Source organism: Cyphomyrmex costatus, unplaced genomic scaffold (assembly GCF_001594065.2).
Source record: "Cyphomyrmex costatus isolate MS0001 unplaced genomic scaffold, Ccosl1.0 scaffold123, whole genome shotgun sequence".
Classification (NCBI taxonomy): Eukaryota; Metazoa; Arthropoda; class Insecta; order Hymenoptera; family Formicidae; genus Cyphomyrmex; species Cyphomyrmex costatus.
Genome location: NW_017275207.1, coordinates 2,992,882 through 3,006,441, shown reverse-complemented (window position 1 = coordinate 3,006,441; position 13,560 = coordinate 2,992,882). Strand labels below are relative to the sequence as shown.

At 32.4% G+C, this 13,560-nt stretch overlaps 1 protein-coding gene across 1 annotated transcript in view; it reads left to right on the top strand.

Moving 5' to 3' along the window:
• SLO2 (slowpoke 2) overlaps window positions 1–8,692 on the top strand; it is a 101,886-nt gene extending 93,194 nt beyond the window's left edge. The window contains exons 16-23 of the mRNA XM_018549342.1: window positions 592–697; window positions 805–932; window positions 1,510–1,761; window positions 2,178–2,289; window positions 5,277–5,462; window positions 5,969–6,100; window positions 6,792–6,905; window positions 7,765–8,692. Of these exons, the coding sequence (XP_018404844.1) occupies window positions 592–697; window positions 805–932; window positions 1,510–1,761; window positions 2,178–2,289; window positions 5,277–5,462; window positions 5,969–6,100; window positions 6,792–6,905; window positions 7,765–8,664 (1,930 nt within the window). The 3' untranslated portion in view covers window positions 8,665–8,692. The remainder of the gene's footprint in view (window positions 1–591; window positions 698–804; window positions 933–1,509; window positions 1,762–2,177; window positions 2,290–5,276; window positions 5,463–5,968; window positions 6,101–6,791; window positions 6,906–7,764) is intronic.
• The last annotated feature ends 4,868 nt before the right edge of the window (window positions 8,693–13,560 follow it).

Sequence of the window (13,560 nt, the reverse complement as noted above, 5' to 3'; positions counted from 1 at the left end):
GAATGTAATTTACAAATACAACATTATAAGCGTGATAAATGCTTTCGGCCAAACATAACTATTCTAATATTAAACTATTTATAGTTTGGATCGCGTAACAAGAAAATACTCTGAAAGTATAATTTAAATCGACTTGCACCCTTTCATCTCTTAAACGACTTACTTTTAGCTTTCAAGGAACTAAAGACTAGTGAATAACGTTGAGAGAGAGTCAAGTTTCTTTCATAGAAGAGCTACATATTTTTGTGTATATTTTATAGAAAAATAATTATTATACATATATCTACATTTGTTAAATACAAAACGTAATAAAAAATTAATTTATTTTTAATTTAATTCTTAAGAAACAAATATACAGTACTCTGTAATTCTTAACGACAAGTATATCGACACATTGTCGTTAAGAATTACAGAATCAAAATATAGTTAAACTTTGTTCTTTTTATATGTATTATGTATATCAATGCCTTTCTATAAATAATCGCGTTATCACTGGAATGTTTCAATTAACATTTGGCACTTAACAATTAATAGGCCAAAATCTAGCAAAGCCGATTGAGACGAAATAATCAAATTTTAACAATATTACAGGATTGTCAAGGGATTTCCGCCAGTTTCACCTTTTATTGGAGTCTCACCAACGTTGTGTTATCTTCTTAAAGAAAAGAAGCCTCTCTGTTGCCTTCAGCTGGCTCAGGTATATATAGCACTGCAGACGATTGAAAAGTAAAAATAAATTACAAAAATTATAAATCGGATTTTATCGATTTCTTACATTCATAATTCTTTTTTCCGTTTTATTAGGTATGTCAGCATTGCAGTTATAGAAACGCCAAAGAATACAATTGGCAAAATAAGACTATTATATTGGCAGCGGATTATGCCAGCAATGGAATTTACAACTTTATAATACCACTGAGAGCACATTTTAGGTATTTATTGCATCATTAATATATAATGGTTTATTGATAAACATTGCAGTTTGTATTGTACACTAAACATCATAAAATGTTTCCATATAAGCAGAAATTTATGCTGTTTTACAATTATTACAGCTTTTTAATTACACTAAAAAAAATATAAGCAAACAATTTCAAAAATTCAGCATTTATTTAAAGTATAGATATAAATGTATATCTCTAATTATGTTAATATTTTGATTTAAAATGTCTCAAATATTTTAAATCAAAATATTAACCCTAAGAGTTATTACAAGCCAATTTTAATGGCCTACAGTCGTTTACAATTAACTGCATTTTTATAATAGAAAGTGTAATTTATGGACTCACATATACATTTTTGACATCTTTAAAAAAAGTTTTTATTTAAAACACTTTTAAAGTCGCGTATGATTTTAAAAACAATAGATCATAATAACAGAGAATGTTGTGTTTCGCATATTTATTAAAAATAAAAGGGATATATTGAATGAAAGAGATATTGTATCATTGGCCAACTGACATAGATATGAGGAGAAGCGATCAATTAATAAACAGGAACATTTGCCAGGTCGAAAACATCATTAAATCCGATCATCCTTTTACTGGAGAGAAAACCGGAAATCGCGTTTCTCGATGCAGTGTCCTACTTTCCATTGGTCTATTGGATGCGCGGTTCTATCGACTGTTTAGATGATCTTCTCCGGGCTGGTATCACTTTGGCGGAAAACGTCGTAGTTGTAAACAAGGAACTCAACAATTCCGCCGAGGAGGATACCCTGGCAGATTGCAACACAATTGTTGCAGTGCAGACTATGTTCAAGTGAGTGCTTGCACGATACGTCTCGCAACGAAAATTATCTGTGAGAATATATTTCGACTTCATAACTTGATTTCCGATTATTCGTAACTTAAATTGCAAAAAATTATTATATTGCTATTTATTAATTTAAAATAAATTATTTTTTAATACAGTATATGTTCTAATCTCTAAATATACCAAATATAATATCTTTAAATAAATAGTTTATTTTAATGTCTACTTGTAATGATGTCAAAATAGAATAATGTTTTATAATATATAATTACGTAAATTGAGATTATATGAAGTATTGTAAAATAAGAAATGAAAATTAAGATGCTTTTTTATAGTAAATATAATTAAAGATAAAGATTGTTAATAAAATTATATATTATATTTTCACTCTTCATGAGATTATTTTCTTTTTTTTTATATAGATTCTTTCCAAGCATAAAGAGCATAACAGAATTGTCCCAGTCGAGCAATATGCGTTTCATGCAGTTCCGGGCACACGACAAGTATGCTTTGCATCTCAGCAAAATGGAAAAGGTACTCCTCAGTGCTACTACCGATGACAACTCTGATGAGCCTCCGTTGGGCTCCCCGGTAACACGATATCACTCATTCTCCAACCTCTGATTGATTGATTGTTGAATTGATTGATCGATTGCTACATATCTAATGTTATCATCGCTCTCGTTTTAATATTCACGACATACCTGACCTAATAATACTACATTAATCATAAAACTAATATTTTGCACAGTCCCATGCAAATCTGTTTATCAATATCGGTAAGATTGTAATAAAAAAATGTTTGTAGTTGGAACTTATATAAAATTATTTCTATAGTTTGTCCTACTTTACTGTTTTCCGGCATGGCTTTTGTACAAATCTAATTTTGGTGGATGTAGCGTTCGAGGTTGCGGCAAACTTAAAAAGACGCTTCCCAAGATTTGCGACCACCGGCCTCGTAAAGCCACGCCGTTGAAAGCGGGAAGAAATTACGAGAGTAAAGTCGCTCCGCGCGGAAATCACTTTGCTCTAAGTGCTGCTTTCCGCATCCACCCTCGCGCCGCTTGTCAACTTTACCAACGCCATCGCATCTTTACTTTATTCTTTAGTCCGTGATATACACGGAAGAACCTAAGATAACATTTTTTTAAATAAAATTTTAAAGAGAATAAATCGTAGGACATATAATTATATTATAACTGACGCGTCTACTATCGTTTTCTAGTTTCTTTAGATTGGTCATTACATGAATATTATTTCGTACAAAATAAATTCTTTTGAATAAATAGCTTACTGGAAGAAATATTTAATCTTTATATAAAATTAATTATAATTAATTATGAATTGATTATACGATCAAAATTATAAATCTATTATAAATAATTATTTTTAAGTACGTATATGTATATATTGATTAAAAGTATACCCAATAATAAATTTTAAAGAGAGAAAAGTTTTTTATAATAATCATTTTAAGCGCGTGCGCGCGCGAAATATTTTACGAGAGCGATGAAAACATAAAAAATATTGATAACTTTAAGAACATTTTAAAAGTAGTCGCTTATGAACTTATAGGTATCGATGCATGAGTCACAATTATAACTGATCATATCTTCATCTCTTGTATTGCCCCATATTATTACTTCATTGCACTCAAAATATCGATATTATCAATAGTTTAGTACACTTTAATTTTAACTTAAATGTTATAACATAGTGACACATGTCTTGAAATTGATGCTAAATAGATTAGAACCCTTGAAAAATACCATAAACTTTTTTGTTTTCTACACAAACACATACACTTATTATTTTATTGTTCCTTACACGTGCACGTAATGTGCCCTACACCTTAACGCTTTTGCGTATGGTAAATAAACAATACCTCAAGCCGTTAAGTTATTTCTCTAATCCCACTCTTCTGCGCAAAAAAAAACGTTGCTGTATAGGGCACATTACGACGAGCACTTGTAATGAAAAATTCTGTGTGTAACTCATATGCTTAGTTGTTTATTGTGCGACGCGGGCGCGGGAGCACGAGCGAAGCGAGTGCGCTCCCCCGCGCCCGTGCCGCACAATAAACAACTTACCATACCTACATGTTACACAATGTACTATTTCAGTATTATATTTCAGTATTATATTAAAGCATGAAAGATTAATCTGCTTTACCTGGCATCTTTTATAGAGAGATGTATGACACACGTGATCATTAAAAAATTATAATATATTCTAAATTAAACAATTGTTGATGAATTTGTTTCTTACTACCAAGTAAAGAGATAAATTACATACAGAGTTACAAATTTTAACTTCTTTGCTGTGATCTAGATAAAAAAGTGATTATTGTAATCTTTAACGCGCTAAATTTAAATCAGCAAGTGAGTGTTCCTATACAGTCCATTCCAACAATATTGTAGCAAAATTGTAACGTAGTTCCAAAAATATTGAAGTAAGCCTTTCGCGTTTTTATTTCACTGCCTTTTGTGGCTATTTACAGAGGGGTAAGGATAGCTTCGGTCTCTCTCTCTCTCTCTCTAATTTTAAAATTATTTTAAAATAATCTCATTTTTTTATCCAAATTCTTTTTATTTACAAATGATGTGCAAGAAGATTCAACGTATCATTTCTTGTTTATGTACGTGATAGCGTCACGATTCAATCAACGACTAATCTGTGCGAGCCTTAAGCTAATTAAATATTAACATAAATCTTAAAACGTTTAAAACATATTAGTTTTTTAAGTTAAATATGTTTCACATTAAACTTGGAAATTTCCTTTCTTTTTCTTTGATATACCATCATTATGCGATGGGTTTTCGATCTTCAATTCCGATCTTTTAATTTCCATTCTTTTGTATATGGAGACAAAAAAGTTAGATTGCTTATGTCACGTCATGTTACATTGCATGATGCGATGCGATGTACTGGATATTCAAAAATTTACAATATTTAAAATATTGGTTAAATTATAATGTATCAGATATTAAGGTCTGTTACAAATTTAAATTTTTTAATCAAAATTAGCTTGAATTATTAAAAGAGAAAAAGAAAAAGTTAATTCTATCTAATATAAATCGAGTACATCCTTGAAGGGTATGTATCGTACATTTTGTTATATAACAGATTTTTTTATTTTATGCGCTCTTTAATGATATGTTATAGAAACTGCTAGATATATTATAATGCTGATTAATTTTTTTTTTAATTATCTTATTTTAATCAATAACGTATTTTTAATATTTTATTTACGATGTCAATATATGGTTTAGAATTAACAAATGCTTGCGTTTGTTTGCTAGAAATATTCATTGGAGCACTTAAATATTAATATTGTTTGCCTGACTGAAAATGTTGACACACTCAGGATGTATTTAAATGAGAAGAGAGAAATATTTGTATACCGGGAGACCCGGGAGATGTGTGAGAATTTATAACAGATTTTAGGAGCGATTGTATGCAGAGCAACCGGAATATTATTTATATAAATAAATAAAATTGATGATTGATAATGTTTATAGAGAGAAAAGGAAAGAGGGTCTCACATATCGTACATGTTCCGATTGCCATTCGCCGCCGGCAGTGTCTTCAGCGCCTCGATGTTAGATACTTTGCTTTACCAAGCGTTCGTCAAAGATTACGTGATAACATTCGTAAGGCTATTACTGGGAGTAGATCAAGCACCAGGATCTGGGTTTCTAACATCGGTAAGTAATATTATGTTAATAGGAAATATCTGCAAATGTAACGAGAACATTATTTAATTCCTTCATATTACAATATTAGTCATAATATCTTCAATATACAGGATGTTTTACAATATTTCACTTTTAACGAAAAAATGTCTCATTGTCAAAATTACAGCTTGGCAGGATATAATTTTTGTCTGACAACCCTAAAAAACTGACCTTTTTGAATTATGACAACTTTGACGAGTTTTTCTAAATTATCCTTTTTGTATTGCGACAATTTTGAAGATTTTTTTTTATAAAATTAGTCATTTTTGATGATTGATAGGATAATGTTTACTCATTCATGGTAATAACTCGAAAATTGTTTTTCGAGTTGTAGTGTTATTTTTAAAGGAGCGATATATAGAAATTACAATATGAAGGGTTACGAATATATTTATAAAGAATTATAAAACATATTCTATATATCTCTCATATTTGGTTATTTATATTATTTAGTGAATATAATGGAATGATTGCAGATGCGTATAACGAAGGATGACATGTGGATAAGAACATATGGCAGATTATATCAAAAACTTTGTTCGACTACCTGCGAAATTCCTATTGGAATATACAGGACGCAAGATACTACTGTATCTGACTCCTCGCACGTAAGTGTAACTTTCAGATTTCTAGAAAGAAATATAGTCGAAGTAGAGTTTGTTACTTGTACTTTCTAAAGACAGGAAAATTCTTTGAATGGCAGCTGTGAGTAGCGCATGGTTGTGCTCTCGCTCCTTCTTTTGATTTCGTTTTCTGCCCCATTTCTTCTCGTGGCATTTCTCGGCCTATTCCTACCGCGCATAAATAACGAATCGAAATCGTTGCATCTTGTCGAACTTTCATAGCACGTTGTCTCCCCAATTCATTGGTCTTTGCGTCTTTAAACATGCATCGTGTTAGATTTAGTGTGCTCGATTGCGATACAGCTTTCGTTTAATTTCCGACATATAATAAATATAGTAAAAAAAAAAATAGAACCTTAATTAATAGCTATAGTTATGAACTTTATAATGTATGCTTTGATAGATAAAATTCTACGAAAGCAAAGACAATAGGCCGTTCAAATACAATTCATCTGACAAATACGGTACAAAGCGCTCGTGTTTTCGAGGAGCGTTAATGTCCTCAGCGAGAAGCACTTCGATGGAAGAAATCGAGCGGGCGATTGTTCTAATCGAGCCACAGCAACGTGCTGTGTACTCTGACGCGAAACACGACCGCGACGCTGCGCTGTGCGAAATCGCAGCTTTTTAGATGCGCTATTATTAGTAAGGGTAGAATTGCTTGTCGTTTTAACAGGGCGACTCAGACGCGGAAAGCGACGCCGGCGTCGGTGTGACGTACAAGGTGCGTCATTCGGCGGCAGCTTCGTGCCTTGCAAATTGCGGTACCCGCGACAAGGGTGCATCTGCTGTGAGTAAAACGTCGACGTGGTGGCTGTTCTTTTTCTTTCTGGTCGTTTTATAAATCTACTTTTGTCTTACCCTCCATGCTCGCCTCTGTCTTACTATCGCTCTGTCTCTTCATACCTTTCTCTTTCTCTCTTTTTCCTTCCTCACTCACACTCTCTTTTTCTCTCTCTCTCTGATGGACGTCCAGACTCGTCTGCCGCAGCACAGCAGCGCATGTAAAACTTATCCCCGAGATTGATTATACACACGTCAAGAATTTTTGATCGTCTTCGCGAAATCAAAAATGTTTTTATCTGTTATATATATAGATTTAAGACCGATTGTGGCGGTCAGCCGATATCGAGAAGGTGGCTATAACAGTGAAGTGGTAACAGGTTTTGTAATATCATAAAAGCCGCGCGCGTTAAGCTACTTGTTGCATATCGTGAAAAGATAAATATTGTATGCATATATTTGCCCATTTGAATTTATTACGTTTGATAATTTACATGTAGATATTATCCGATTTCTTGAAAAGTTTATAAATCTACTTTCATATATAACAAGCAGTACCAGATCGCTAATTACAACAAAATCGCGTTAGAAAATATTACAAAATCTCTTATTTGCAATTACGGTGTTTTACAAAGATTGCAGTTCTTTATTTTATCCTGCACTTTTATAAAGAGCACGTAATCTCGAGTGCACAATGTTACATTATTTTATCACTATTTTATTATAACAAATTATGATAAAAGATAAGGTGGAATAACCAATGCGTTATTCAGACCACCTCATTGATATATCGATCGTCACATTAAAATACTTGTGCGAGTACAGATTTATATTAATATTTTATTATCTCTTTCATATACCTTCAGTATTCGGTGAGTCTTGGTGACGAAGCACGCGACAATCATGCGCAGCAGATCGAACGGGCGGAGATTGCGAACTTAGTGCGTTCACGGATGGAATCGCTGAACCTTCCGGTTGCTGACTATGACGATGTATCAGAGAAACGTAACAGTCTCTCCTATGTGATTATCAACCCAAGCTGCGATCTAAAACTCGAAGAAGGTGACATTGTCTATTTGGTGCGACCTAGCCCATTCTCCGCACAGAAGACCTTCGAACGGCACAACTCTCGACGCAAGAGCAACATCAGCTTCTGTTCTGCGCAGCTAGTATCGCAGATGAGCGCAGCAGTTGCGGCAGCAGGTCTGCAGACCGGCGGACCGGGTAGTCGTCGCGGTTCCAGCATAGGTTTAGCTAGAGCGCCACCCTTAGGCACGACCAAGTCAAATTCGCTGTCTTTACCAGACAGTCCTACCGTGGCCGGCACTCTGCGCGGTCGTTCGAACTCGTTGAGGGTGGTCGACGACATTCTGCTGCGACGCAGTAATTCTCTGAGGCAGGGTTTGACGACCAGGCGGAAGAGTAGTTTGGAGGACATTGGTTTGGGTGCGCTTTCATATCCCTCCAATCACAACTCGATCAAGATTGCCTTGAATGGTTCGATTGGTCTGGAGGTGACACCACCAGAGGAGGGTTCGCAGGCTGGCGGCAGCGCTAGTAATACCGGTATCCTCGACGTAGGTCTGCCCTCCATGCCGGAACTTAACGCAGCCTTGGGACCCAGTCTCGGCGCGGGCCTCGGCGGCTCCTTAGGTGGTCTCTACGATCCACCTTCTCTTCAATGTCCAATGGGCTCGCCCTGCCAATCGCCGCAGATGCAGGGTGCCACACAAGATCCGCAACATATACAGGGGACAATAGTATGATATAACCTAATGTGGGGACGCAGGCTCTCCGGCGTGGCACGAAATAAGTGGCTGTAGCGTTCCCACATAACGTTTAATGCTAGGCGACGTCAAGAATGACGTCCTTATAATGATCATAACAGATCGATAAAGGATATTTTAACAGCGTATTTCGTGGAACTGACTAAGCCAGATGGATGAGACGGCTGGAGAGCAAGGTGTTTCGATGAAATTGACCACGTCAAATTAATGACTATTACGAGTATTAGAAAATATATTTTGCAATAGGTAAAGTAAAGCTGGGATGAGATTATTTCGACAAGTTTAACTCAGTTCTGACTCTCTTAGAATTAATTTATGTATTATAGTCTTCATAGTCCTCAAATATAAATGCATAAATTTAATAACTTTATTACAGTCAAATAACTCATAAATTATTAATGCAGTTCATTGTTATATTGGCATTTAAATTATTTCAATCAATTATCAATTGTTAAGATTTATGAAAATAAACTTTTATAAAATAATTATTGATATTAAACATTAAATTCTTAATTTTACAATTTAGAATTAATAAAAATTGTTAAACTATTCCCAGTTTAAGACAATTTTTTTCACTTTGAAATGACGCAATTTATGACAATTCGTGAATTTAAACGCAAGTATATCGTAACTGTGATACGTCAGACTCATTGGTTCTTTGAAGAGTATGCTTTCTATGAAAGATCTCGTCGAAAATTTCAGTGCTATTACGATTATTGATAAAGAATCGCGTCAATCAGAAATCAATATGCGCCTTTTTGTTATTAGAAGGCGATATAATACTCACAATATATTATGAGTTTCATATTGTGTTTTCTTTTTATAATTTGTACTAATAGTAATTACGTTCTTAAACGTTTTGCTCTCGAAGTCGCCTATAGCGTATCGACATTCGTGTCTACGACTACATTCATCAGGCAGTAACTCGTATAAAATTAGTGCGCAAAATGGCACTTAAAAAATGCTTTGTATGACAGTTGACAAGCACATATTTTTAATCACTAGCCATCTGAACTTACAATTATAACACAAATTACAAAAATTGACATTTTCTTAATTGTGAGAGATTTGAAAAACGCTTTGTTTAAATTTGAAATGTAACAAAAATTGCTGTAAATCTTATTTATTTTCGATGATTTTCTTTTAATTGAGATAGAGAGAAAAAATAAATTTTTTTTATTGAAAAGTTAATTTTTTAAACTTATAATTATCACAATTACAATTAATAATTTACAATTAATAATTTTAAAATTAAATCACAATTTATAATAAATGCTTGTCCGTCATCTATTTCATACATTCTCAAGATGCAATTATCGAGAGTATACAATAGAAATCTTCTACATATAATGTATTTCTCGTTTCTTACCTAGCGTCGCGCTCAGCGGTCGAGCGTGAATAATTTTATAATAGAGAGAAAATTTATGGCGAGAAAGAGTCTATTATATATATATACATATATATCATAGAGATACGATGTATGACCACATTTTAATCATATCACGCGAGAGTGCCGCTCACGCGGAAGTCATCATTATATCTACACATAAATAAGAAAAAGAGTATTTTAGAAAGATTTAAGTGCTTAGAACATGCGCATATATTATCATGACTTTTCGCGTGAATAATAAATTGTCAATGAATTTTAATGTCAAATCGCAGGACGATTGTCGACCTTCATAACGACGCCGAGATTTACGGCCGATATTTTAAATCAATTATATATAGACAAGAACCGTATTGTACTGTATCGTGAAAATTACGTGACAGACAAAAATCGATCGCAAATGAATCGCACGAATTGTTATTACCATATTATCTTGTTCTTCTTCTTCTTCTAATTAATTTACTCCCTTATTAGTTTCAGCCTCTATCCATGTTTCGTGGATATTAGCCTAAGAGTTAATTATCGTTAGCGAGTAAATATAATATTATTCTCGCTTGATAATCCAAGAATTCGTTCAATTAGTCAAATTCGAGTGGGTCGTTATTCGCGGCTCAAGACGAGTTGCACCGATCGGATTATCTAACTGTGGATGTTTTTTTCTAGATTGTCATATCTTCCAAGTAGTTACTTTGACAAGAAAGAATAATTATATAGGATTATAAAAATTTTTAAAAATATGTAAAAAATTTTTAAAATGATATTTGAAAAATTAATGATGAAGTGCTATCTGAGGAAGATATAAGTGCACCACAGCTAGCCAGATTGGTGCAACTAGCCACAATAGAATTTAATCTTTGACGTGACGCCGCGCGCCGCAATCGTGACGCTCACAGCCAAATGCAATTGTTCGTTGACCAATTTACACTTTTCTTCGACCAATCGAGTTATATTATCGAGTTACATTATCGAGATCTGCTTCGATATTGCTTTCATTAAGCTTAGTTAATTTAAAGTTAAATGCGCAGTCAAAAATCTATTCCACAAAACAACTTTTAGATAAATATGCTTTACATTATTATTTATTTTATTAATTTTTTATGTAAATAAAATTAATATATATGTATCTTATTCTAATTAGTAATATTAAAATAAAAAAATTAATTCATTGTTATTTAATTTTTGCAATTTAATCCATAATTATTAATTTATTACACATAAAATTAATTAAAATAATAAAAAATTATTTTAATTTATTTTATGTAATTAACCTTGTAATAAATGCTTTACCTGCATAAATGCAGATAAAACAAGTTACATCGTCTATTGAGAAAACTATGTTAGAAAATAGTTGGTAATTTAAATTTAATTTGATTTTCAAGGGTGCAAATCAGAAAACTAAAAAGTAGATTTATGGAATAGATCAGCCAAAGTAAATACGATAATTCTTTTGAACGAAACTGACAATGAGACGAGGTGTGAGGCAGGTTTTAAATGCGCTTTGTATAAAATCAAAATGTAAGATAAGTAACACACTATGTCTCTTTTCCCTCAGGCTTGCTTTACACCCACACAATTGAAAATATCAGAATTATCGTATCACGTACAATAAATTATCACATTTTCGTCGGTCTATTATTTGATTGAAGCAAAATCGGCCATATTCAACATTGGTCACCTACGCATTTGAATCTTTAATTAAATCGTTCTCTTTCACTTTATATCATACTTTTTTTCTTATTAACTCTTTATTTTTTTTTTTTTTTTTATTAGCGCTAAATCTGTCGATGACAGCTCGTCGATTTTAATACGTAGATACCTTGTAAACAAATCATTTTTCAGAGAAGAAGGAAGAATTTTTTATGTAGTAAGTAGAAAAAATGTCTGAATTTCAAATATAAAAAATACATAATATCGCGATCTTGACTTAAACAATAATCGATTTAGAGAAACTTGTCAGTTTTGTATAATTTTACCGAGGAACGTATGGCAAAGAGAAGACCACCCGACTGCAATAGAATTATTGTTTTGACAATGCTTTTATCTAAAATAGTATTAGCAAAGAAAACAAAAATTACATAATTTATCATCTTCTATTTCCAATTAAAAATTTTGCTCAAGTTCTTAAGACTTTTTGATGAAACTTTCTTTCCTTCTCTTTAAAGAGAATTCCGATTGAATTGAGAATACTTTCAAGTGACACAGTGTATCATGAAACTTGTTTTGTTTGTGTGAAAAAATATCTCGATGGCACGATTAACATTGTAAAATTGCAAAAATAAATTTAACTTTAAGGATGCATTGAAAGCGTCCATGTATCCACTCAATATTGCGAGAGCGAGTAAAACAATTATTCGAAGAATATATATAACTTGTAATTAATTATAGGATCAATATGATGTGACCTGACTCTTCATAGCTGAATTTAATAATCTATAGAGTATCATGTTACAAAATTTAATGCGGCAAAGTTACAGCAATCTGTCGCATGATGCTTGCCGCTCTCGAGGAAGATTGTTCGACTTACATTTCGAATGAGAGCGCGATCGATTTCGTGAAACTTTGCTTACAATATGCAAGAATTGATCTTGCCCATACAATACGTACATAATGTGGGAATACAACGATTTATCGTGTGAGCAACGTGTGTTTGATATTTCGAAAAGCAGAACACTGAATTTGATTTGACTTATTCGAAATATATTCAATATATCTCAATTTATATGAAAACATGTAAAATCTGTGAAAATAAAGAAAATGCGTTATGTTTAAAAATATAATTTTTGTGATAGCATTGGTAATTAATTAAACCGTATTAACTTGACTATTTTTTTAGTAATGGAACTATGTAATTGTTCATTTTTTCTTACAGCAAAATTTTCTCAAAGTTATTAATGATAAAAAAAAGTATTATTAATGTTCATGTTCAGCTTTTCTCGTTTAATATGTATCAACATCCACATCCATCGATAGTTAAATTTGTCGTTATTAGAGCTTGATACTTTAATAACTTTATGACAATTTTACTCATGTTTAGAATTCAAAGTAGTCTTGAAATGATACAAAAATTATTTTCCATATTCGTAATGTGAAACTCGAAGAGCACAAATTTTTTTTCTTAATTATATAATATTTATAAAATCGCTTGTACAGTACTCGTGCCTTTATTACGCGAGAGTACACATTTAGTGGCTGTAAGTTTCCTAAAAACAAAATGATATTTAGTATACTGAATTGATTCTTTTGATAATTTTAATATATCTTTCACAACTACACGATTTGGTTCAAATTTTCTCCTAAATTTAGTGCATTGATTGTCTGAATTCTATTCACTTAATATTTCTTTTAATCAATATAAAATAAGAATCAAATAGTTATTCAGCAGTCAATCAGATAGTTTAATAGTAAATATAGTATAATGAAAATGCGGACCATTATTCTTTTCTCTCACGATTCTCGCATGATTGTAATGTGACGTACGTTTAATTTTA